Raw genomic sequence first — 27541 nt, 5'->3', positions numbered from 1 at the left:
ATTGTCTAATGACAGTCTTATGGCGCCACTGTTAAATAAATTGTTACCAAATACCATAACTATCACTTAAAGAAACAACTAGAACAGTAACTGAAGACATAATTAGCACAGAACATTAATTTTGATTGTTATTTACATCTGTGGCACTGCAATGCATGCTAGGAGGCATGTTGTACAACAATAGTGTTGACAGCAGGTGGCAGCAGAGGTTGACTATCTCCCCTAAAGGAGCAGTGATGGCCAAATTAAGCTTTGCAGCCAAATGGTTCAAAGCTTCTTGGTGGTTCATTTGGTTTTATGACAGTCGTATGATGCCGCTGTGAAATAAAGTGTTTCCAGTTCATATCTTTTGGTGTAAATATCCCATACTACAGTGAGGACAGCTGCGGCTTATAATCCAGTGCGGCTTATGTATGAACAAATGCCGTTTAGTGAAAATTTGGTGGGTGGCGGCTTATAGTCAAGTGTGCCTTATAGTGCGAAAATTACAGTAGTTAAGTTCACCGCCGCTATAAGTGCTCACACCTCCTACTTTCAGTCAAACTTCCAGGTATAAAATTGTTCAGACGACGGTCTGAATTTCGAAAATCTAGGTCGAGTTATTCCTATTGCAAGGCATCGCCACTGAAGCGTACATCAGCTTCTTTCTGTAATACCGCTAAGAGGTCATGAAATCTTGTACTATAATTGGATTTGTTGCCAGTTCATTTCCACATACATGGTAAGCAAGTTGTATTTCCTTAGCTAAACATTTCAAAATAAAATACAGTACCGTGACATGGTGTGCTTATGTTTATCATCCCTGTACCATCTGGTAGTAGTAGCCCATATCTAGTAGATATTAGAGAGGCCGCTATTGACCATTGAATTGAGAACTAATTGATGATCAAATAATCCTTCAGAAATATTGTCGACTTTTTAATTGATTTATTCTTTTTGAAAAATGTTTTCAATTTAAAAAAAAAAAATCTCTCTTCAATTTATTGAAATTTTGTCCAAAATTTGTTTTGAAACAATAAATATTATTTGTATTTATGTTTTAAATTGAATTTTTTTTGCCATGAAATGCTATCACAAAATTTAAACAAAATGTAGCTATTGTCCAATTTGTCTAGTTTTTCATGAAAGCTGATTAATTGTCCAAATAAAATATTCACAAATATCAGATTTTTCTTGAAAAAAACGCTTTTCTCAATGCATGGTTTTTGGTTCCAATGCACATTTCCAGTTCAAGTGTAAAGCTAAACAATCAATAATCTCAGATTTATATGAACCGACGCGTCGAATCGTGGCAAAAAATAAGTGATTCATCCACGGTCAGAATAATGGTTTGCGGCAATCCCAGTGGATAAAATTCGTAGGTGAGAAAAAAAGAGGACTAAAATGCCTCCTTAAGACAGCCGGGCCTCAAACAGGAAATTCCATCCGGTGGGGGCGGGGGGGGCGGAGCCACCGAGAGGAGCTGATAAAGACGTTTTAGCGAAACGTCCAACTGGCTGTTTGTCTTATTGGCCGGATTGGACGAGCGCCGTTATTTACAATGGACCGAGGCCTCAAAATAGCAGCACAATGTTGACGACGCTATTAATACCTTAGTTCCATGCCGGGCGTGTGTCAATAGAATGTGCTTTTTGTGTGCAGAGGTGCATTACATAACCTCTGTATGGAAAGCTACCATAGCTGGGCATTTTTTACAGCCTCCCTCTACTGTATAACAAACTCATTTTTGTCGCATTATAGTTAGGGTTCCTTTCCATTATAGTTAGGGTTACTCGTCGGTTATCAAATGAATTGACATGTATTTTAACCCTTTTAGGGACAGCGGTCACTACAGTGGACAGTTGACACTCCAACACTTTATACAGCAAGTGACTATTTTTGGGCAATAAAAAAAAAAAAAAGGCAATTAATATTGTTATAAATGACTAGAATTTAAAGGAATAGAAACAAATACCCACAACATATGAAATTGTTTTTTTTTTCTGTATGGTATTTAACCATAGATTTAACATTGACAATGATAGACATTAGGGGTGGGAGCCTCTGGATACCTTATGATACAATACAATAATTTCACGATATGGCGATGCAACAAATATTAATATATTGGTCAGGAAATTATTCTACGACAACCAAGACACAGAAAAACAAGCGTTTTTTCATCCTTTTGCTGTGTAATGGAATGCTTTTGTCACTAATAGACGTCCAACCCATTTGAAGTCGGAGGGTGGTTTGCTGCCACCCTCCCCCACTTCAAATAAATTGGACGTCTAAGGCCATCAGTGGCAGCCAATGCCAGGCAACGAGTTCATTTTGGGCATTTCACATCATTTCCTGTTGATCATTGGTCATTTTCTTTATCCTTTGTGGCATTTACGAGTCACTTCCTGTTGATTTTGCGGCATTTACACGTCACTTCCTGTTGATTTTGGGTTACCTAAAAGGAAGTGACTCAAGAATGTCCCCAAAATGAATAGAAGTGACTCAAAATGAACAGGAAGTAACCGGTAAATGCCCTAAAATGAACAGGAAGTGACCATGTAAATGCCCACAATGTGCTCTGGTTTGTGTGCCATTGACGGAGGTCGACGTCCAATCCAATCCAATCCAATCCAATCCAATCCAATCCAATCCAATCCAATCCAATCCAATCCAAATAAATTGGATGTTTAGCTAATGTACACACTATTCTTGTAATGGGAGATTTTGCTAGCAACCCGTTGGTTCTGTTTGTTTTTTAAACAGTGACATAATTTTAAAACGATATATTGATTCTTGGTGGGAGCATATTGATAAACTGTTGAGCTGTAAAGTATCGCGATATATCACCTTTATAACCCTAATAGATACTCAAGTCATTCAGACTGGAAGGACTGGCTCTCAATGCTCAAGCTTTTGCGCAATTGACGGCACTCCACGTGCAATCCATTTATACTGGAAGGGGCCAATGAACGTTCACAAAAAAAGAAATTGAACTTATTATTATGTTTGTTTAAAAAAAAAACGATGGGGATGGAAAAAGTAAATATTCCCAATTTCTGTAGCAAGGAAAATGAAATCAACACAGCACATGGTTTCCTGCCGCGGGCCACACAAAATGATGCGGCGGGCTGGATCTGGCCCCCAGGGCCCTCGAGTTAGACACCTGTGCTTGATCAACACTGCAGTAAAAGTCTCCAGAGACAGTCACGCGAATGCATATGGCGGAAAACACAGACAAGGCTGAAAAAGCAGTTTCTGCTCTCGCACCCTTCTATAAAATAAACTGCTGTATTTTAAGCCAAAAGAACTGTTGTGTCTGATGGAACAATATTTCTGTATGCTGCCATAGCAGATCCACGGCGCCAAACTATTTTTAATTTGTCCGTTTTACCCTGAAAACCCCCGTTTACAGACGTCGCGCAACCGCTTTTGTTTCAGAAGGTAAGCAATTATATTTATTAAAGATGTCCCAATCGATCGGCATCCCGATCGTTCGGGTCCGATCACGTCATTTTCAAAGTATCGGAATCGGCAAAAAAATATCGGACATGCCTTTTTAAAAAAAAATATATATATTTTTAATTTAAATCGTTTTCTAGTTGTATTTAACATTACAGACAAAATGTCTTACACTCATCCAGAGTAGTTTTGGCTTAAAGTAGGGCTATCAAATTTATTGCGTTAACGACGGTAATTAATTTTTTAAAGTTAATCACGTTACGTAATTAACACATGCGCTGCACGACCCACTCACGCATTGTCGCGTTCAATCTATAAAGATGCCGTTATACCTATAGATAGCGCTAAAAGGCAGCATATAATGAGTGGAGAAAATTTTGACAGCCTTTGGAGCCATTTTTTAAGAGGCTAAAGCCTTACAATACCTCTCTCAGCAATTAAATATAACGTGGGAATGTGGGCAAGAACAGTAGTAGTTGACCATTTTCTTAACACCCTATGTTCTTTCCCAACGCAGAGAAGATATATCAATTGGTAGCCCTACGCACAGTCATGGTTACACTTCCCATCATGCATTTGGGCAGAAGGTAAATGGCTGCAGTTTCATTTACTGAAAGCTCAACAAATACACTAGATGGCAATATTTAGTCACAATATACAAAGTCACATTTATCCTTTAAGAATTACAAGTCTTTCTATCTGTGGATCCCTCTCACAGAAAGAATGTTAATAATGTAAATGCCATCTTGAGGATTTATTGTCATAATAAACAAATACAGTACTTATGTACTGTGTGTTGAATGTATATATTCGTCCGAGTTTTATTCATTTTTTTCTTAATGCATTGCCAAAGTGTATATGATCGGGAAAAATTATCGGCAATGATTGGAATTGAATCGGGAGCAAAAAAAAAAAAAAAAGCAATCAGATCGGGAAATATCGGGATCGGCAGATACTCAAACTAAAACCATCGGGATCGGATCGGGAGCAAAAAAACATGATCGGAACAACCCTAATATTTATTATTCAAAATGTCTGTCATTTTTAGCTTAGAATCATTCATTGATGTCACGGATATCTACCTCATAACTATCGCTGGATTGTATTTTTTCGATACTGTCGCATTTTCCCCAATATTTTATATGATGATCGATCAAGACAAAAGAAAAAATGGGGGGGAAAAAAACGTTTAAAAGGGTAAATATATGAAAAACAAAATCTAGACCACTCTTTGCTATTTCTGCATCGCGACCCTGGTTATATGACCATGTTTCACCCATAAAATCCCCCCAAAAATCCAGCTGTGGCCATTCACAGCTGTGTCTTGACACTCAGTGATACATGCTTTTTGAGTTTTGGGATAAAAACAAGGTAAGTACGCAATAATATCTCGTTAAAGTCATGGCGTCTGTAATTCTGCTCTCGCGTGCTCTCACCTCCAGATAGGGTTTTGCAATTTTATTTTATTTTCTAAAATGCCCTCCTGTTCAACAATTTTCTTACCCCAGAAAATTGAGATTTTAAGCTTTCCAATGATGTATCACACGTGCATATCGGACAATTATGAAATTTGGCCAAATTGGGGGTCTCAGAGCGGAACTTCAAGTCACCTGAGTGTTTTCCGCCATATACATAGTCATTGGACTCACTGACTCACCCGCACGCCTTTGGGCCCCATCGGTCCTATTGGGCCAGGTAAACCCTGAAAACAGAAGATTGGCATTTTAGTCCTCAAACAATTGCCGTTTGCTCGTATCCAACAAAATGTTATGTCAATGCGAGGAATAACCTAGCTTGTGTTGTGTTTTTTGGCGCTATGTGCTATTTACACACGCGCATAGAGGCTCAGCTGTTCAACACAAGCTAATTGCACTTGGCTTTGACTACAACTGTACCAGTCACAGCAACAGCAGAGGATTTACTGCACCTGCCTGCCAGGATAACCTTTGGCACCCTGGCTCCCGACTGGACCTTGCTCCCCCTGCAGGGGAGGGAGAAAAAGACAGGGGAGTCAGAAGGATTGTTGTGATGACACGTCTGCCAACTTGTCTGTTCAACTGAAAAATCCAACACCGGCACAGACTCGACGACCTCGTAGGGGTTTGCTTTGCAAAGCATGCAGTATAACATTGGTATTATTTCTGATTCACACCATGACAAAGGGGAAAAGTTCCAAAAATTCACACGAGACAGCGTTTGGTTAGATTTGCCCCTGACAGCTTTTGACAATCATTTCTAATGGCTAAAACATTTTCAAAATGTATGTCATCCTTTTTTTTTTTTTTACACATTATTTAAACATTAAAAATTAAAAAAAAAAAAAAAAATCAAACTAACAAAAGTTGTATAATTTTGGCCAAAAACGTATGGGTCCACCAAAATTTGACATAAACATCAAAATTTTAAGTTTCCAATGGAACCACGCATTTCCAATGGGGAAAAAAATGACCTGAAAAATCAACAAGAAATGAATTGGAAATGCTGTCAATTCAACAGGAAAAGATCCGAAATGTACAGCAAGTGACACAAAAACAACAGGTAGTGACCTGAAAATACCCTAAAGTTAACTAGTTGGGTTGCAGCTATCGATTATTGAGGTAATCGATTAATCAATCAACTAGTTAGTTCGAACAGTCGGATTACAAACATTTAATGTGTTGCAGAATCAATTTTAGGATTTGTAAAACAAACAAGTGTTTATGCTTGCAATAATATTTATTTTGCCATAGACTTCATAATGATATTGACAGGTCAGATTCCACCTTCAGTGCGCCAGGCCTTCAAGAACGGGGCCATCCCACAATCCACTTCAGTTATTCGCTGTCGGTTACAGCGACACATGCAGCGATCCAACGCTGGATTTATGTTGAAAAAGTACGAAAGCTGTACCGCATACAAACAGGAACGATTGCCTCAGGAGTGATTTGTTCGAGGGTTCAAGGTAATTACTATATTTTTCGTACCATGCATGCATTTTGAAACTTTGGGGAAAAAAATCAATGGGAGAAATTAGCCGCTACAGCATTGGCATTAACTTGGCAATATTTACGTAAATTAATGCCACCTGCACATTTTTTTTTGCTTTTAACCAAGAATCGAGACTGTTTACATCCATATCTATAAAGAATTCAAGGATTTAAGTATTTCTTCACAAGAATTTCAACAGAAAAAGCTTTTTGTTTACATATGGCGGCCGCTAATTTCCTTAATGACTAGCCTCATAGTTCGCAATATTTACGTAATATAAATGGTAACTGCACTTTTTTTATTTTTGCTTTTAACCAAGAATCGAGACTCTTTTACGTCCATATCTATAAAGAATTCAGGGATTTAAGCATTTATTGACGAGAATTTTCAACGGAAAAAGCTCTTTGTTTACATATGGCGGCTGCTAATTTCCTTACTGACTAGCCTCATAGTTCGCAATATTTACGTAAAATGAATGCTACCTGCACGTTTTTTTTTAACCAAGAATCGAGACTCTTTTACATCCATATCTATAAAGAATTCAGGGATTTAAGCATTTATTCAAAAAAAGTTTCAACAGAAAAAGCTCTTTGTTTACTTATGGCGGCCACTAATTTCCTTACTGAGTAGCCTCATAGTTCACAATATTTACGTAAAATAAATGCTACCTGCACGTTTTTTGTTTTTTTTTTGCTTTTAACCAAGAATCGAGACTGTTTGACGTCCGTGGCTATTAAGAATTCAGGGACTTAAGCATTTATTCACAAGAATTTTCACCGGAAAAGCTCTTTGTCTGTGATTCCACTCGGTCAGCTTTGACGGCCACGCCAACAATGCAGCCCCCCTATTAATATGCCCCTCGCCCCGTCAATATCATTATGAAGTCTATGATTTTGCCTTGCTAAGATTACACTTTCAAAAGAACATTAAAGGCAGATTACAAAATAAAATTCCGGTGTTTTCCTTCAAACTATGCAGAATTGCACTTTCATTTCACAAGAGCAAAAAATGCATTTAAAAATAAATTAAAATAACTAAGCCTCGAACGATATTAATAAAAAAAAAAAGAATGAGGATCAAAGTACGGCAAAAGAACAATTGGCTGACTTGCATAGCAATAGTCCGCTAGCTTCAAAGCTAAAAAATGCTAACGATTTTTTTTCAATGCTCTTTACAAATCATTCAAACACACACTCCCACAAAAAACAGCTAAATATATGTCTAAACTAAATACCGAATGCATAAACAAACATGCTAGCTCAAGCAAAAACATATCCACCCAAATCAATAAAACTAAATGCAACACTTTCAAAACAAACCATCACTCTAAGGGTGAATCCCATTTCACCCCTTGGCCCTACCCCTTACCCCTTCCCCTCCGTTTTGCGCGTTCACGTGTAGGGGTAGGGCTGTCCCAATTCACGCTAATGTGCAGGGGTAGGGGTAAGGGGGAGGGCTTTCCACCCCTCCAAACGGAGGGCCATGACTACCCTCACTCCAAACGGAGGGTTACGCGAAATTTCCCAGGGTGCAAAGCGATTACCCCGAGAATCATTTCCAAAATGGCGGAGCCAAGGAAAGAAGTACACAAATGTAAGTAGCTCTGTTTATCCCTAATTTAACTATTTTAACAGTTTTAAGTTGTGATAACTGATGTAGGCGTGTCTGTTTGGTTCTGTCGCTTTTTGATGACGTCACAACTGGCGGAATGGACTTATGACGTACGTGAGTGTGAAGGGGTGTCCCAATTCGTAGGGCTAACGTTTCAAGCCCCTACCCCTTATTGCTCCGTTTGAAGGGCCAAGTGGTAGGGGGAAGGGGTAAGGGGGAGGGCCAAGGGATGAAATGGGATTCACCCTAAATAAACGAATCCTCCAAGTGGGAAAATTTGATTAGAAGCTCTTTTCTAATCGAATTACTTGAGTTAATCCATTACTCGTTGCAGCACTGCAAGGAAGTGACCCAAAATTAACTTGAACTAATTAACCAAAATTTCCCGCCACTGACGATAGACGTGGGTGGGAGAAAGAGAGGCTGGCAGCGACTGATTGGACGTCTAGCGCAGTGAATGGTAGTCAATGAGCTCAATTAGTGCCCTATAAAGGGTTACACAAAGAAATTGACTCACAGATTCTCCAGGGAGTCCAGGTGGACCCGGGTGACCTTTCTGTCCCTGAAGACAAAAAAAAAGAAAAAAAAGACATGAATGAGATCCAGACATTGAAGCGTAAACACAGGAGTGGAAAAAGGAAAGTGGAAGAAAACGCGCACGCATGCACGGATGACGAGCAAAGAGTTTGTTCTTGTTCGCCGGCAGGCCTGTCAAAGCAGTTTGGAGCTATGTGTGAGGAGTCCAAATCCCACGCTGCTGTCAAGGAATCAGAATTTCCCATGACGGCATAAAAACAGGAGCGTTGGCTTCGGCGGCCAAACAATCGGAATATACAACCAAATACAGAACATGGGGAAAAAAAGCTTCATGTAGCTTCTTGTAAATTCCTGGATTTGCATCTTGATCTGGAATAGTGCTCAGAAGTAAGGAAGTACAAATCACTCACTCGAGAGATGTTTGCTTTATGGAAAAGTGGAAATTGGATAACTCGTTCACTGCCATTGACGGCTTTTGTCCATTGTTTTTTTTTTTTTTTTTGTCAATGATGACGTGAACGAAAATATTTCATCGACAAAGCTTTTTTTTCATGATGATAAGATGATAACGAGCTGAAAACGTGACTCTGGAGACTAAAATATAACGAGACAAAGGCCAATTTTGTCTGAAAAGACGACAACCCGTTTCGGTGTATGTTTACAATGTGTGCCATTATCCTATTATATGTGTAGTTAGCCTGCATCGTAGCAGTGTTTGGTTATGTCACCCATGTGACTTGCTTCACCGACTCCCCACACTGAATATTGTCCTTCAAGCTAGGCTTCACCTCCAGGCTTGCTTCTTTTGAAACACATGGTAAGATTTGCTTTCTTATCTTGCAATGTCGCTTTAGCCTTTAAAGGTCTGTGCGGAGCGATCATAACACACTAAATGTAACTCGTAGCGTTAGCATAGCATTCACATTTGCATTATCATTAACTTCAGCTTGATGTGCGTAATCTTTGCGTTCCGTGGCGTCCAAGTGGGTATAATGAGTTGAAAATGATGTCATGTTTTCCTGCTGAGTGTGTTTTAACATAGGAAGAATTGCTGCTCTTGGTAGTTTGGACATCTTGGTAGCAGTTTACATTTGGTTTGTAATAATGGTCATGGGCGGACTGGCATATGGAGATACTTGTGGGCCAGTGGACCCGTGGTCAAATGAGCGGAGCCTAAAATTAGTGCACCCACGTAATCCAAGCATTACGGTAAATGTATTCCAACCAAGCAGCTAGGCAGTTGACTTCAGGGTGCTGGTGTTGTTCCAAACTCTTAAAAACACTCAACACTCTGAAATATAGTATATCACGCCACCACTGTCATCATTTAAAAAGGAAATATAGTCGCCTGATCTTAAAACTGCTCCATCTACACGTGCGTTACTTGCGCTGTCACGTCAGTACAATATTACGGTCGTTTTAGTAGATGGTAGGTTACAGTTGTCATTTTTGTGACACTATAAATCCACAAATCTGAATAAGTACTGGAGGGTAAATATTAGCAGTGGAACTTTCTGACTACTTCTATACTCAAAACTATGCATTTTTACTGTACCAATATTTTGGAAAATGAATTCAAAGTCCTGCATGTGAACTTCGATCAGGGTACAGTTGTACTTTTTATGCTACTGTAAATCCACAATTCTAAATAAGTTCTGACCAAGGCTGGTAAATATTAGTAGTGGACCTCTCTCACTACTCCCATACTCAAAACTATGCATTTTTACTGTGCAAATATTTAGTAATTTTGAATTAAAAGTCTTGCATGTGTATTTTAATTTGGTTACAGGTTACCGTTCTCATTTTTGTGGAACTGTAAATCCACCTTACTCAATAAGTTCTGTCCAAAGTTGGTGAATCTTAGTAGTGGACTTCTCGAACTACTCACATACTCAAAATTATGCATTTTTACTGTAAAAATATTTTGTAATTTAGAATTAAAATTCTTACATGTGAATTTTGATTTGGTTACAGGTTACAGTTCTCATTTTTGTTGAACTGTAAATACATTATATTGAATAAGATCTGGCAAAGGTTGGTGAATCTTAGTAGTGGAGCTCTCAGACTACTCACATACTCAAAACTATGCATTTTTACGAGACGAAAATTTGTATTAAAAGTCCAACCTGCATACTTTGATCAGGTTACAGTTATTTTTGCGGAACTGTAAATCCACAGTTATGAATAGCTTCTGGCCAAGGTTAGTGAATATTCGTAGTGGACTTCTCTGTGTTGCTGGCTGAATGGCTTCCAACACCGTCTATGAAGTGGGCCGGTCTTTCAATGACACCCTCACCCCACCAAAGGTCGTAGTTTTCAACAGCCCTGCTTCTGATTTAGTGCTGATATGAACCTGGTTTTGATTTTCCTCTTTTTTCAAAACATATGCTGTCAAAACCTTTGAATTTTTGCAGACGGAAACAACTTGAGTTTTCGTCGACGAAAACTAAGCCTTTTTGACTAAATGACTAAAGTACGACGAAGATGAACAAGTATGTTGTCCAATAGACGAAGACGGAAATTAAAAGAGCCGCTAGAAACAACACTGCTACCGTCAATGGAAGTCAACGAGAAACGACAATTGATCATTGCCTATTCAATCACTAAAACGTTGAATTTCATTTTAAGAACGTTCCTCTAGCACAATGTCAATATGCTATCGAGGCAGTGCTGGAAATTCATTAGCGTAGTTGTTGCAGTCAAACTTTACAGAGCCATCGCTCCAATTACACAAAAAAAACTCAACACAAGGAATAACAGGAAATACTTGAAGTATGGCCGACATGTTGTGCCCAAGACGTGTGTGCGTGCGGCCAGACGACCGCTCCGGGCAAGCCGAAGAGCACCTGACCGCATTCTGAAGAGCCATACGTGCTCATTTGTATGACCGCCTATCAAATGGGCCTTTAATTCTGAGTCCCTAGGCCATGGGTTTAGCTTGAAAAAGGGTCCGATGGCAGGTTAAAGGGTGCTAGCGAGCTTCTGGCTATTGGAACTGATTGAACACACGTGTTTGTGAAGTATGCGTCGTAAACACGCGTAGACGGGTGGGAAACGACGCCGTCATTAGGGAAGTCTCTGTGGAGGCACGCTCGGATTAATGGTCATTACTCGCAAAAAAAAAACCCAAAAAAACAATGAAGTCTAAAATAATTAATAAATATTTAAAAATATATTGGAAAATGATCAAAAACACAGTTCACAGGTTGTTAAGAAATGAAATAAAACACTCCCCATGTTGCCATTTTGTTTTGTGTTAATTTGTGTGTGCATTCTTTTGTTTGTTTGTTTTGCATACTACAAATATACTGTACATATTAAAGGTCGATCAATATGTCGGTCGGCCAATATACGTCGGGCCAATATATGGACTTTTTTAAAGATCGGCCACCGGTTGATGAATAGCCCATATAATAGAATGACGGGTATATTAACTGTTTGGGTGATGATCTTTATAAAGGTCGACTGATATAGCGGACTGATATATGGAATTTTTTCAAGATTGGCCGATATAATAGGATTACTTATGTTCGCGCTTCGGTGATGATCTTTCTTTACGACCGGAATGTAATGGCCGGCCGATATATCGGGCCAAATTTTTTCAAGATCGGCTGATGTCAGCCGATATATAGTGGTACCTCTACACACGAAGTTAATTCGTTCCAGGACCTTGTTTGTAAGTCGAAATGGTCGTATGTCGAGCAGGATTTTCCCATAAGAATACATTATAATTCCATGGATTCGTTCCACAGCACGAAAACCTACACTAAATCCTTAATATATACTGCTATTACTATTGCAAATAGCAATTACAAAGAGCAAAACAAATACATTATGTATAAAAATCAGAAAAATAATCTAATACTGTAATAGTAATAATAATAATAATAATACCTGTAATAGCGTAACAAATCGGGTTCTAATGTGGCAGTCGTATTTTGTGTGATGTACCTGAACGCACCGCGGGGCTGACGGCAGAGTAAGAGAGTGCAGTTTAGATATTCCTTTCACTTTTAACGTCTTATTGTTGTGGGCAGTTGCCGTGTTGTGTTGCACAAGTTCTGAAATAAATAATTAAAAACCTGACAAATCTGGCGATCTCTTTGGCGATGGTTGTCATCTTTACTTATAAAGACTGGCAAACAGTTGTCTGAGGAGGATTGTCAAGCAGTTCTCGGACGCGCACCCCACGCTCATATTTATCCATTGGTAAGCCTTACCTTTTTCCTTTTTTTTCGCCACCTGCTTTAACATTCTTGGAACCCACGTTGATTTCTCTCACAAGAAAATCCGCCATGTGTGCAAAATTGCGACGCTGTCATAAATCATCGGATTTCGAGCATTTTGTTAGATGTAGAAACAAATGGCGACTCAAATTTTACGTCGGATGTCGAAAAGATCGTGTGTAAAATACCGTCTGTCGAGTTACCACTGTATTATATCTTTGTTAATTGCGATTTAGCACCATCCAGTGGCCAGTCATACAACGTAAGTAGCACAGAAGAAAAACTGAAGTGTGCAATATCTGTAGCATGCTCTGGAACACTCTTTGACAGAAATAAATCACGAAACTGTTGGAAATCTGTTCGTTCCAGACAAAGGTGTACATCAGGAAACCACTGAATGTTTTTTTTCACAGAGACAAATCCAGCCGGCGCCGACATAAAACGGAAACGGTGACGGTGGGAAGGAGCGGACGGCGTCGGAAAGGTGAGACGGACGGCTCGTAATGCCTCGGTGAGGTTTGGCCTCACCGTGACCCGGCCCAACATACTGAAAAGCCATTCGGCGGCTGCTCGAGAGAACAAATATCGCACTGAGAACTCAAACATGCTGGGCTTGCCTTTGTGTCGGCGGCCGTAGATAGGCGGCCCGGCCAAAATTTCCGGATGGAAGTGTCAGTCAGAGGTTGATTTAGAGTGTGCGTGTTGCACGTCTGTGTGTGCTTAGGTGTTCCTGACGAGGAAGGTGGTGAGCAGCTCTCTAGTTTTCCTAAACCGCCGCTGGCCGGCACGTGACGAGCAGACACGACCCGACCTGACCGAGACGGAGCGATTGTGTTTGGGGGTGGCTGAACGTCATTCGGAAAACCAGTTGTTACCCCTTGGAAGGGCTATTTAAAAACAAGTATTTTGCCCCATCCATCACAAAAAAAACAACTAATTGTCCATGCTACCTCGTTTGTAGGAAAAATATCATCTACACCCAACCGCTTAAGTGCAATGTTTTTTGTTTTTTTTGCATATTTCTTGATGTGCATTCAAGCATGAAGTGAAGTATACCTATAAAGTAAATTACGAATGCATTATAAAAACATTAGCTCAAACAAAAACTTAGCTTATGTTGATCTTAACAGGGAGCAGTTGGATTCAGCCATGTAAAACGAGGCATACGAGAGGGCAGTATATCCACCCAGATCAATAAAACTAAATGCAAATAATTTCAAAACAAACCAATACAACGCCACTTTAATTAAACGAATACCCGAGGCAGCAAAATTTAATTTGAATCTTTTTTTCTTATCGAATATCTTATCGAATACTCGAGTTAATCGATTAATCGTTGCAGCACTAATAAGATGGTTTAACGATCGTATTTTGTCTTCTCGAACCATTAGCATGCTAGCACAAGTCACTATCGTGCGCGCGGTCGCTTATGTGTTTATATATGTCCGTTAGATATGTCTTATTTCTTTTACATTCGTGATGTACGCACATATGACATTTCGACATTTTTTGTCAAAAGAAGCAGGTTTTAGTGACATTTCAACTTAAAAAAAACACAAATCTCCGGTTATTAATGTACACATGACGACACATCAAACGCAGAATTCGCAAATCTTCACTTTGGTCGGAGCTTTTATTAACCCCTCGTTTTTAATGCCCAAAATGTGCGTCTGCGTGTGGATGGTAGGCCAAACCGTTCTTTTTTTTGCGAAATACCATGCTACGTGTAGACATAGCCTATGACAAAACGTTTTACTCCGAGGGTCAAAGATCGGGTTTTTGAGATAATGATCACTCAATGTTCCCAGATAAAATGAATTTAATGTCTATAATTGTCAACGGCAGACAAGAAAAAGGGCTGGACTGGAGGTTTATCACCGTTAATGGCAGCCGTTGAGGTAAGGGTGAGGTAAAGAGTGAAATGCTAAGACAAGTCACTTCAAAATGAGAGCAGAACATAGTTTGGACACAAATACATCAGAAAAAAGTGACAAGAAAAGACTTGAGCTTCAAATTTGATTCTAATTGGTCTTCCTTTCTCAGCTAACTTGGCCTAGCGTGCTATCCATAGGCGTGCTATTCTCTTGCCCGCTGTGTGACAGTTCTGTCATACAGTCAACGTTGCTAGCTAGAAAGCTAGACAAAATCATCAATTCTGATTGTGATGTCACAACCAAAAATGCTGTTAAAAAGTGGGCGTTCCCTTATGCTTGATCGTTTTAGTTTTGCTAACTAGGAAATGGCAAAAAAACAGCCAGATTTTTAAAATGAATGCACTCATTTTTGACATGGTCACCATTTAATAGCGCTACGAGCTTCAAAATAATCCAGAGGTATATGGATATTTAGGGAGTGCCGTGTGGACAGTTTGACTTTTGCGTCGGGGGGGGTGCACAACATGTTGATGACCCCGAAACGCAGTGTCAGCAATAAAATTAACTTACAAGAATATTTATAATAATAAGTTGAAAATGAGCGTTTTTTTTTTTTTTTTTTGTTTCCCATTATTCCTGAGGGGAATTATAAATCAGGCTGCTGGCAGGACAGCTATAGTTTTAACCAAGATAATCATCCATTGAATATGGTACGCCCGCCGTTGTCGTGCCAATGTAGTTACCCTCAGTCAAAAATTGTTTCCCCTGATTTGTCGTCATTATTCGATCAAAATTATTCAATCAAAAAAAAGTTGCTTCAATCAAAAAAAAAAAGTTTCAATCAAAATATATATTTTCAGTAAAAAAAGTCACTTCAATCAAAAAAAAAAAAAAAGTGAATGCAAAAATAATTTCGAAACTCAAAAAATGCATTTGAAAGCTATTTTTATTAGAATTTTGATTTTTTTGTTGACATTTTTTTTTTTTTTTTTGATTGAAGTAATGTTGTTTTATGTTTGGGCCACATTTTGGCTTGGACATTTTTGTCTTTATTATTCAATCAGAAAGTAAGTTGCTCGATACAAAAAATATATATTTTCAAAAGAAAAATCACTTCAATCAAAAAAAGAAAAATTTGAATCATAGAAAAAAAAGTTTTTGAATGCGAAAAAAATATTTGAGACTCAAAAATTTGCATTTGAACACTTAATTTTTTTATTTAAAAAGTTTTCTTTGAATTTCGCAGTCCTTTTTGTGTTTGGGCCATATTATGGGTAGGACATTTGTGTCTAAATCACTTAATCCCCCAAAAAGTTGCTTGAATAAAAAAATATATGTATTTTCAATCAAAGAAAAAAAATCATTTGAAAAATAAAATTGCCCTCCTCTCTTTTTTATTTTTGAAAATAGCGTGCAAAGCAAATGAACGCCTAAGGTGTTTGTGACATGATCTGTTCGAAAAACAATTTTGACCCACTATAAAAATGTCTTTTTTTGTTCATTTCATTCATTTTTGTTGTTTGTTTTCTTGCTTTACAGCTTTTATATATAGGAAATTCAATTACATGCAATGACACTTTTCGATCACCAAGGGGAGCCTCGCCCCCCTGGCCCCCCATTAAACTCATCTTATGTTATCAACGAGTTCATGTTTCATCAGACTGCACCATGCTAGGCTAAAAGATGGCGCTACCACCAGCTGAGAACTATGTACAGTACATCATTTACAGCAGGATGCAGAGGGGTTAATAAGTGCTTTGCAAGTTCTTGTGGTCGGTCCTTTTAACAAGCTCCCTATGTAGTCATCAAAAGCATTCTATCCATCTGGATGTTCTTTTAGACTCAAATAATTTACCTTTCGTCCTTCTTGACCTCCCATGCCGGCCGGGCCGAGGATTCCCGGGTCGCCCTTGAAGACATGGTGGTAAAAGTTAAGAATGGCAAAAATGTCCGACCGTTGCACAGTGCGGAAGGTACCTTCTCGCCTTTAGGGGCTGGCCCAGGTGAGATGCCGGGGTCTCCTTTGTGACCCTAAGGGGATAAAGAAAATGTCACTCGGATAACCTGGACCGAGATTAGAAGAACAAAGACCTTGCGACCGTCACCTGGAAATGAACTCCCTGTTCTTTACAACTTGCTCAAATGCATTTACTTGAGAAAGAAGAATGCCGAATGATGAATTTGTTTTTTTAACCCTTACAGGGCACTCATTAATGCCAATCCTTCCAGTTAAAATGAAATGGCTGTCTATCGTTGACAATGGCAGGCAATTAGTTCAATACTATGAAATTACAGAAAAAAAAACAAACCAAAACAATAACAACAACTTTAGAATGTTACTTGGGGCCTCGACAAGTGTGTATTCATCTTTCGTGCCGGTACCAATCCTGACGTGGTTGCCAGCCAATCACAGGTCACAAGGAGACAATCATTCATACCAGTGTGTACTGATTTCAATTTAATTTAGTTTTTGTTACCATTGTATTAATTTACGTATATATATATATATATATATATATATATATATATATATATATATATATTTATAATTTATAAAAATCATAAAGACAATAATGATTAGTCATAAAAATATAATACAATAATAATTGCTAATATATACAGTACCGGTATATGGCGGAAAACACAAACAAGGCAGAAAAAGCAGTTTCTGTTCTGCGCACCCCTCTTTAAAATAAATGGATGTATTTTAAGCTAAAAGAACTGTTGTATTTGATAGAACAATGTGTATATATGCTGCCATAACAGTTTCATGGCGCATTAAGCCCCCAAACTTTTTTTTAATTTGTCCGTTTTACTCTGGAGACCCCCATTTACAGACGCCGCACAACCGCTTTTGTTTCAACCCAGCCATAAAAAGAAGGCAAGTACTGTAATTATATTTATTATTCGAAATGTCGATCATTTTTAGCTTAGTATTATTAATTGATGTCTAATATTTAGTTTAAAAAAAAAAGACTTTATAAAAATTATTCACTTGCATATTTTAAACTTTTAAACAAATTACATCACAATGGAAAAAAACTGTCTGCAAAAAGGTCAAGGATACCTACCTCATAACTAATTTATTTGTATTTTTTTGTTACTGATACACATTTTCTCCAATATTTTAGATGATAAATAATTGATTCAAAGAAGAAAAATTGAATTAAAAATTGTTTAAGGGTAAATATTTGAAAAAGAAAATCCTTGATGTCTGGGATTTCTGCATTGCGAGCGACCCTTGTTATAAAACCGTGTTTCACCCATAAAATCCCCCAAAAGTCTGGCTGTGGCCATTCACAACTGTTTGTTTTTGATCGAAACAAGGTAAGTACTAAATAATATCTCGTCAAAATCATGGTGTCTTTAATTATGCTCTCCCGTGCTCTCACCTCCAAATAGGGTTTTGCTGTTTAAAAAAAAAAAGTTTAAAAAAAAAAATGCCCTCCTGCTCAAAATTTTTCTTCCTCCAGAAAATTGAGATTTTAAGCTTTCCAATGATGTATCACACATGCATATAGGACAATTTTGAAATTTGGCCAAATTGGGGGTCTCAGAACTTCAAGTCACCTGAGTGTTTTCTGCCATATATATATATATATATATATATATATATATATGCATTTGTGCGTTAATTGCGTCAAATATTTAAATGTGATTAATTAGCAAAATTAATTACCGCCCGTTAACGCGATAATTTTGACAGCCCTAGTTTTAATATAAAATTTCTATAACTTGTACTAACATTTATCTTTTAAGAACTACAAGTCTTTCTATCCATGGATCACTTTAACAGAATGTTAATAATGTTAATGCCATCTTGTTGATTTATTGTTATAACAAATACAGTACTTATGTACAGTATGTTGAATGCATATATCCGTCTTGTTTCTTATCTTTCCATTCCAACAATTTACAGAAAAATATGGCATATTTAGATGGTTTGAATTCTGATTAATTATGATTAATTTTTAAGCTGCGATTAACTCGATTAAAATTTTTAATCGTTTGACAGCCCTAATTTTTAATAATAAATATAATTAATTACCTTCGTTTTATGTCTGGGTTGAAACAAAAGTGGTTGCGCGATGTCTGTAAACGGGGTTTTCCAGGGTAAAACGGACAAATTAAAAATAGTTCGGGGGCTTAATGCACCATGAATCTGCTATGGCAGCATATAGACATATTGTTCTATCAAACACAACAATTCTTTTGGCTTAAAATACAGCAGTTTATTTTGAAGAGAAGTGCATGAGCAGGAACTGCTTTTTCAGTCTTGTCTGTGTTTTCCGTCTTGTGTATTTTCTCTTAAATTTGCTGAAATTGGGGTGGTGCGGCTTATATCCAGGTGCGCTCTGTTGTGTGAACTTTACGGTACCTTGAGGCCGGCCGGACCGGGTCGGCCAGGGTTTCCATGGGGACCCTGTGGACCCTGTGCCAAAAAAAGAGCAAAGTGACTAAAATGCCACACACCACAGCACTTTAGCTACTGCTGCTGCAACCACACTGTGATAGTAGCGGTGAAGGGGGTCACACTGTCTGGAGTAAACGTCATGCTATTTTAACCCATTTTTCCAAGTGTGTGTGTGGTGGGGGTCGTATGGAAAATGGGGCTGCGCAGCCATATGGATGTGGTTTTCCTGTTACCTTAAACTCCACGGACCCCAACACACACATTTGTCAAGAATCTAAACGAGTAATCCAGATCACCTCGTTGCAAAACATTGTGGATTCCTCTGCCAAGTGCTTATGTCTGGATCAGCTGTTCTTGTCGTAGCAGTAGTAGCCACGGGATTGATTGGCTCACCGGAAGCGCGAAGACTAAACAATTTGTTTCTAATTTATAGGCTTTGACGTGAGTATTTTTTGGCTTTCTCGTCTCGCCAAGGGAATTTTTTTTTTTGTGTGTGCGTGTGTGTGACCTAGGGGCTGGTTCTCCACGTGGTGGGGCATCTCTCGCCTCGTCCCACCTACCCCCACCGCCGCCCCGGTTGAAGGTTAAGGGTCGGGCGAGTCAGAGAGAGCAAAAAAATTGCCTTTAAAGAGGCCTGCCGTGCAAGGTTCACTGAGGTCAGTCGGAACAAGCCGGCCTTCTTTCGGTGGCTGGTGCTTTAACTCGTTAGCTGCCATTGACGGCTATGGACCTCCGATTTCAGTGACATTTACCGTAATTTTCAGACTATAAGGCGCTACTTTTTTCCCCCCCTCATTTTGAATCCTGCGGATTATACAGGGTGACCCCAAAAAAAGTTCACACTGCCATAATACAACTTAAATGCCATGTTTATTCAGTTTAGAATTAGAATTGAATCACAAATTATACATTATTGTAAAGAACATGTACAGAACACTCTATTTTTCAATGTGTCCTCCCTTAAGTGTCACAACAGCCTCCAGGCGCCTGCGGAACGCTTGACAGGTCTTCTTTATGTAGGATACTGTCATCTTTTCCCAAGATCTAACAATGGACCTCTCCAAGGCTGCCACAGAAGTTTGTGGCTTCTTACAGGCACTGTCCTCCACAGTTGCCCATATGCTATAATCCAGGGGATTTAGATCTGGACTCTGGGGTGGCCACATATCACCTTGTCAATCAACTTTTTGGTCCGCACAGATCGGCACTTCCAGACCCAGGTTTTCGTGAGGCTGTTCCAGTATCTTTCAGCTTCTTTTTAACTTTGTAGACTGCACATCTGGATTTTCTCAGATTTGCTGCAATCTCAGTAGGTGTCAGACCGGCACGCAACAATTCAGGTACAGCTAAAGTTTTCTTCATTTTCAGCAGAAGCACAGGAATTGTAGAGACGAGAGATTACCAGCTGCATTGACTGACCTTAATGAATCACTTAAGCATGACAACCTATTTAGATATGTTTCAATGGCAGTTAAACAAGCAGTCAACTGAGTGTAAACTTTTTTTTGGGTCACTCTGTAGTTCAGCGCGGCTTATTTATCGATTTATTTGGGTTAATAGGTAATGCTTTCTTTGACAGTGGCGTCATAAGGCTGCCATAAGACCATCATATTTATGACATGACACTCATGGGCAGTGATGACATTTTGATTTATATCACTAACTCCATTGATGTTCAGCTCGGATCTTTACATCCATTCAAAAGTGAGAAAATTTGCCAGATGACACAAAATGACATACGTCATAAGCATTCATTAATGTTCATAGCACAGTCATGTCATAATTATGATAGTGTTATGGCACTACTGGCAAATAAAGTGTTACCAAATACCATAACTAGCAAATAATAAAACAACTGGAACAGTAACTGAAGAAATAATTCGCACAAAAGATGCATTTTGATTGTTATTTACATCCGTTGCGCTGCAATGCATGTTAGGAGGCATGTTGGATGACAACACTGTTGACAGCAGGTGGCAGCAGAGGTTGACTGTCTCCCCCAAGGGAACAGTGATGGTCAAATGTAGCTTCTTGAAGCAGATAAGCTTTGAAGCCAACTGGTTCAAAGCTTCATGGTGGTCTTATGACGTCGCTGTCAAATATAGTGTTCCCGGTTAATATCTTTTGGTGTAAATACCCCATAATATGGTAAGGAGAGCTGTGGTTTATAGTCCAGTGCGGCTTATCTATGAACAAACGCCGTTTTCATGTCAAATTTGTTGGGTTGCGGTTTATAGTCAGGTGTGCCTTATAGTCCAAAAATTACGGTAATACAAATTGTTAAGGGTGTACCGCTTCACGTGAACTATTTCGGTTTTACGTGTTCTGTTTTCCACTTGTGTACCGTTTCAGTTTTGTTTTGTGCATTTTTTTCCCCATAAAACTACTTATTAGCACAAGCTAAGCGCTGAACCCCGCACGGACGATTTAAATGTCGAACACTCGGGGCACTGAAAATTATTGTTTGCGGGCGTGTATAATGATGGCATCATCACGTGAGCGAGAAGCTTGAGCTAGCCTTGAGCAGTGCGGCTGGCGCTGTTGAACATCTTTGGCTTTTTTTCGTTAAACTTACAGATGGACGAAGGCAAGTAAATAAATCAGAAAATGCATGCCGAATCGACATGTAAGAAAATCAGCTAGATATTGTCACTGCAACCAGATATCTTTTTGGAGAAAATGTTCATCTCGCTAGCAAAAAACAGTTCAGGTTGTTGCTGCAAAGAATTCAAAGCTTACAGTTTTGCTTGAACAGTTAGATCTGTTAATATTATTTTTTATTGGCATGCTAGCAAGCACCATTGACTCACGCTAGCTTAGCCACTCCAACTAACAAATAACTAAAAAAACTTTTTTTGAGACCAATTCCACCAACTAATTAAACCCTCGCTAAATTCCGAACTTTGCCTTTAAGGGCATAACGCTTCACTTAAGTTAATCAATGGCATGGACGTACATGGCCGTCAATGGCATGGACGTGCATGGCCGTCAATGGCATCGACTTATTTGGGCACCAGTTAATGTCAATGGGCTGTAATGGTAATTTTTTGGTCAAAAATCACAACCACACATGTTTTTCTGCCATTGAAAATGAATGGGAAATTTGGACTTACATGGCTGTCAATGACATTGACTTACATGGGCACCAGTTGAATGTCAATGGGCTGTAATGGTAAGTGGTCAAAGATCACAAGCACCTATGTTTTCCTGCCATTAAACATGAAGAGGAAAATTTGGCCATTACAAATTACAATTGTAATTTAAGATTTCATAATTGTTAACAATTGTTTTATTAATGTTTTAATCATACTTATTACTTTCAAATCACATAAAAGGGTCACTTTTTTAAAAATTTATTTACACAAATTCTATTGTTCACATTTGTAAAAACAAAAGCATTTTCAGTATTTTTTTTTCTTTTGAAAATGAACCAAACTCAATGGAAATGTGTTAGAATTGTTGTGCAAACAGTTAACGTCTACGCTTTCCATATTTAAGTCACCAGATAGGATAACTTCTGTCTAGTGAGCCTTTCCTCTGCCCAGGGCCATGTGGCCCCGACGTTGTCTATGTATTCTATTCTATGTTCTATGTTGCTTTCCTGCCCCTCCCATCCTTTTGTTTTCCCCTAAATAAAAGAGTTGCCATTACAGCAACTGGGAGAACAGCTAACAACCTCCACAAAAGCTACGTCGACTTCCTGCGTGTTCTTTTTAGTCAAGCTATGTGTACATAAACCTAGCTTCAGTTCAAACAAAATGACATTTTAGTGTACTGCTATACCCCTACTAATTGTACTTCAGTACTCAGTACGCACGGTAGTATTCATGTACCGACATTAGAGCTGCGTTGTTCACAAAACCTCGCTGGCATGCTAGATGAGTTCCGAAGACACATTTGAACAAAGTACATCCGTGCAGTATTGCCAGATTGGCAGTGTTTCCACTCAAATTGGCTATTTTCATAGACTGGAGCGAGAAAAAAATAGATTGGGCGGGTTGGAAAAATGTAGACCGGCCTTATTTTTCCACATTATTCAATATAGTGAGCAAAATATTTCATGAATTTCACAAATTTCTCGGGTTTATTAAAAAACTTTTTAAAAAAACTTTTTTTTTTACATGAATCATTTATGAACATTGACTTTCCTTTAAGCTCCCTGTCCATTCTTGCTTTTCAACATGTGTCCTACATCCGTCACGGAGATTAAATGTACACTGCACAGTGACAGATTTACATTTCAGGTGCTGAAAGCGTCTCGCTATAGTTTGTTGTGTCCAAAAAAGTACGGTACAGGCTTATTGGACATACTAAACATCCATGGCGCACCACATGGATTTCAAATGTTTGGCCCGCGGGCCGGAAGCATTCGTTCTGCTTGCCGGACACGCTGTAGCTCAACCTTACTGTACGTACAAAATCACATACAGTACTTTTATTTTGACATTGGTGCCATAAAACCATAGCTAACTGCACTTCGCCCGCTTTCGTGTGGGCTGCTCATTTGCCCAGACAAAACGGACTGGACATCTAGCACTGTCAATGGCAGCCAATGAGTTCATCACACAGAAGTGAGCCAAAAATGCCCCAAAACCAACAGGAAGTGCCCAGAAATCAACAGGAAGCAGCTTGGAAATACCCGAGAAATCATCAGGAATTGATCCAAAATTTACTAAGTATCTTAAAATGACAAGGAAGTGATGCCAAATGAACTCATTGCCTGCCATTGACAATCATCGACGTCCAATTCACTTGAACTGGAAGGAGTGGCTGTGAATATTCTTTTTTCACTTAGGAGTGGGAACCTCTGGGTAGCTCACGAGATGATACGATTTGCAATACAAGGCTCACGATAACGATGATCCAACGATATGGCGATATGACAATTATCGGTATCGGGTCAGGAAAAAAATTATAATTGCGTTAATCACTAATAGACGTCCAATTCGTTTGAACTGGGAAGGTGGCAGCGAATGAACATTCACTTCAAACGGATGAGACGTTTCTGGCAATGAGTTTAATTTTGGGGCATTTCAGGTCATTTGCTGTTGATTTTCAGTCACTTCCTGCTGATTTTGGGTCTTTTCTGGGTCACTTACTGATGATTTTGGGATATTTATGGGTCAGTTACTGTTAATTTTAGGTTACAGAACAGGAACTGAACCGGGAATGACTAGGCAGTGACGCAAACTTAACAGGAAGTGACCTGTAAATTCCCAAAAATGAACAAAAAGTGTCCGGAAAATCGGGAAAACTGGCTCTGGGTTCGAAATAATCTTTACTTCCTTTGCTGCCATCCCTCCCACTTCAAACGGATTAGAAGTCTATGGCGGTCAACGGCAACCAATGAGTTTAGTTTTAGGGCATTTCAGGTCATTTACTGTTGATTTTCAATCGCTTCCTGTTGATTTTAGGGCATTTCTGGGTCATTTCCTGATGATTTTGGGATATTTATGGGTCACTTCCTGTTGATTTTGGGTTACAGAATAGGAAGTGACCCGGGAATGTAAGCATGTGCCGGTATGATATTTTGACTGTATGATAACCTTAAGCCAAAATATCACGGTTTCACGGTAGTGCAATAACAGCTCTAAAATGTGTTACTTTGAGATATCTGGGTTTAAAAAAAAAAAAAATTCAAAAAATCCATTGAACAGGATTTTTATTTTTCAAAACATATTAGCAAATTGTAACAAAACTACAATGTTTAATTTATTGAGAAAGAATAATAAAAAAATCGAAATAATTAAAATAAATGCAGTCCTTTAGGTGCACCGAAACCAACAGCCACAGCTCAACATTATTACCATCAGAACAAAAAGAATTTAATTATTTTCCATAAAAAGCACGTGTGTATGATTGGTATCATGTTGACATTAAACACACACTCTCTTCCTCAACACAGGAAGTTGCCAGAGAGAAAAAAACACGTTTTACCACCGCTAGACACACTAAACATGCTGGAGTTAACTCTCATAGCTGGTGGGAAACGTTCATGGCAGTGTTTCCTAACCTTTAATTTTGAATAAATAAGAAATCATATTGGCTTTATTGCCTCCTCGGCAGCCACCCTCCGCATACATGTTTTACATGTCGGTTGCCCCTCCTCCTCAAAGCCGCGGCCATCTGCAACGTTTCTGTAACCGAAGTATTCCTATACAAGCGATTTTGTTTTCTCTGATGTTAACGTCCATATCTATAAAGAACTAAGATATTTAAGCATTTGTTCCCAAAAATTTCAACGTAGAAAGCTCTTTGTTGTGATAATGCGGCGCCACAGTGACTTAAAGACTAGCAGTACATTTGCCATATTTACTCACGTAAGATAAATGCTAACTGCCCGTTTTTTTTGCTTTTAACCTAGAATCGAGACTGTTTTACATCCATATCTATGAAGAATTCAGGGATTTAAGCATCTATTCCCAAAAATTTCAAAGTAAAAAGCTCTTTGTTGTGTTTAGGCGGCGCCACGGTGGCTTAAAGACTAGCAGCAAATTGAAAATATTTACGTAAAATAAATGCTAACTGCCCGTTTTTTGTTGTTGTTTTCAACCAAGAATCAAGACTGTTTTACGTCCATATCTATAAATAATTCAGGGATTGCGCCACAGTGGCTTCAAGACTAGCAGCTCATTCGCCATATTTAGGTAAGATAAATGCTAACTGCCCATTTTTTTGCCTTTAACCAAGAATCTAGACTATTTTATGTCCGTATTTATAAAGAATTCAGGGATTTAAGCATTTGTTCCTAAAAATTTCAACGTAGAAAGCTCTTTGATGTGAGAATGCGGCGCGACAGTGACTTAAATACTAGCAGCACATTTGCCATATTTACGTAACATAAATGCTAATTGCCCGTTTTTTTTGCTTTTAACCAGGAATCGAGACTGTTTACGTCCATATCTATGAAGAATTCAGGGACTTAAGCATCTATTCCCAAAAAATTCAACGTAAAAACCTCTTTGTTGTGTTTAGGCGGCGCCACAGTGGCTTCAAGACTAGCAGCACATTCGCTATATTTACTTACGTAAGATAAATGCTAACGGCCTGTTTTTTTTTTTTTTTTTTGCTTTTAACCAATAATCGAGACTGTTTACGTCTATATCTATATAGAATTTAGGGATTTAAGCATTTATTCACAAGAATTTGCAACGTAAAAAGCTCTTTGTCTGTGTTTCCACTTGGTCAGCTTTGACGGAGGCCCCCTATTAATCGGCCCCGCACCTAGTGTCCCGTCAATATCATTATGAAGTATATGTTCCAATCCATTTATACTGCGAGGGGCTCCTCTCAGTCCAAATGGATTGGATGTCAAGCGCTGTCAATGGCAGCCAGTGACTTAACATGAGATGCAATTGCCATGAATGTGACCATAAATGAGTTTTACACCCCTGGAGTAGCACACGCTCACATAGAGAACGCTTGTAAAGCATTTTTCCTCCAGGGATTCTCAAATTTTAAGATGTCGTTGCCGCCCTGCACGCAGTCTTTTGCTGTGTTTGCGCACATTCGAACAGTGTTCTTTGGATGCTGCCGTGCCCAAAATACACCGACGCACAGCAGCAGGCATGTCTGAATTACATGTTTCGACGTGTGGTTTGGGGAGTAAACTTGCAGACATGGGTTGGCACAGAACGTTTTTTTTTATTTTTATTTTTTTATATCGGTTTTGTTTTTGGGTACGGCGACCTTGCCCGAAGCAGGTGCCTAATTAGAGAAGGCGAGGGAGGGCGGGGCGCACGCGGGGGCCCCTTAACGGCAGGCGGCGGCTTGGCAGGGCGTCACTGCGGTCCTACCTCAGCTCGGGCCCAAATCATATGGATTGAAAGAACTGTTGCGTTTTTGGTTGGTTGTTATGGCGACGGCACGTCACGCTCAGGTATATAAATATCGAGCAAATTGCATCTTGTCTCCATATGCGCTGGTGAAACGCGGTTGCCGGACATTACATGACATGTCGAATATTTTTGACGAGCTCCATTATGGGCGTAAACTAGCGTCGGACTTTGAAGCGCTGGCTTGTAAAAGCCACTTAATATACAGTCTCCCTCAAAACGCATTTGATTCATCATGTTGAGCCAGATGGGAGCCGGAGGGAAGGATTTCAAAGCCTTATTTCCACCCTGCGGAACCGACGGTCCGCTTCAATTTGCTACTAACACAAATTTGGTTTCACCGCGGCTGGGCTGGAGACTGCTGAAGGGGGGCCCCGTAAGACGGATGATTGTGGCTCCCTTTCAATGACATACCTAGCGTATATCATTTTTACCTGCTTTGACAGCACCCAAAGCTCCAAAATCTCTAGGGAAATTTTAACTTTTTTTTTTACTACCAGCAAATGAACCATCATATGCCCACTGCATGTTCGTTAGTGGCAAACCAGGAAGTGTGCCAAGTTTCCCCCACGCATCCCAGCGTGTCTGCATAAACACAGTAATTTCTACGGTTGTTCCGATCACGTTTTTTTGCTC

At 39.1% G+C, this 27541-nt stretch overlaps 1 protein-coding gene across 2 annotated transcripts in view; it reads right to left on the bottom strand.

Moving 5' to 3' along the window:
- Positions 1-27541, bottom strand: part of LOC130905559 (collagen alpha-1(XXVII) chain B-like) — a 136675-nt gene that overhangs the window by 72304 nt on the left and 36830 nt on the right. For both annotated transcript variants that reach the window (XM_057819087.1, XM_057819088.1), the window contains exons 5-10: positions 19035-19088; positions 16634-16687; positions 16512-16565; positions 8537-8581; positions 5369-5422; positions 5099-5143 (exon numbers count right to left, since the gene is read on the bottom strand). In XM_057819087.1, coding sequence (XP_057675070.1) covers positions 5099-5143; positions 5369-5422; positions 8537-8581; positions 16512-16565; positions 16634-16687; positions 19035-19088 — 306 coding nt within the window. The remainder of the gene's footprint in view (positions 1-5098; positions 5144-5368; positions 5423-8536; positions 8582-16511; positions 16566-16633; positions 16688-19034; positions 19089-27541) is intronic.

Source organism: Corythoichthys intestinalis, chromosome 17 (assembly GCF_030265065.1).
Source record: "Corythoichthys intestinalis isolate RoL2023-P3 chromosome 17, ASM3026506v1, whole genome shotgun sequence".
In the NCBI taxonomy this organism is placed as follows: Eukaryota; Metazoa; Chordata; class Actinopteri; order Syngnathiformes; family Syngnathidae; genus Corythoichthys; species Corythoichthys intestinalis.
Note: the sequence above shows the minus strand (reverse complement) of the source record. Positions and strands in the feature narration are given on the sequence as shown.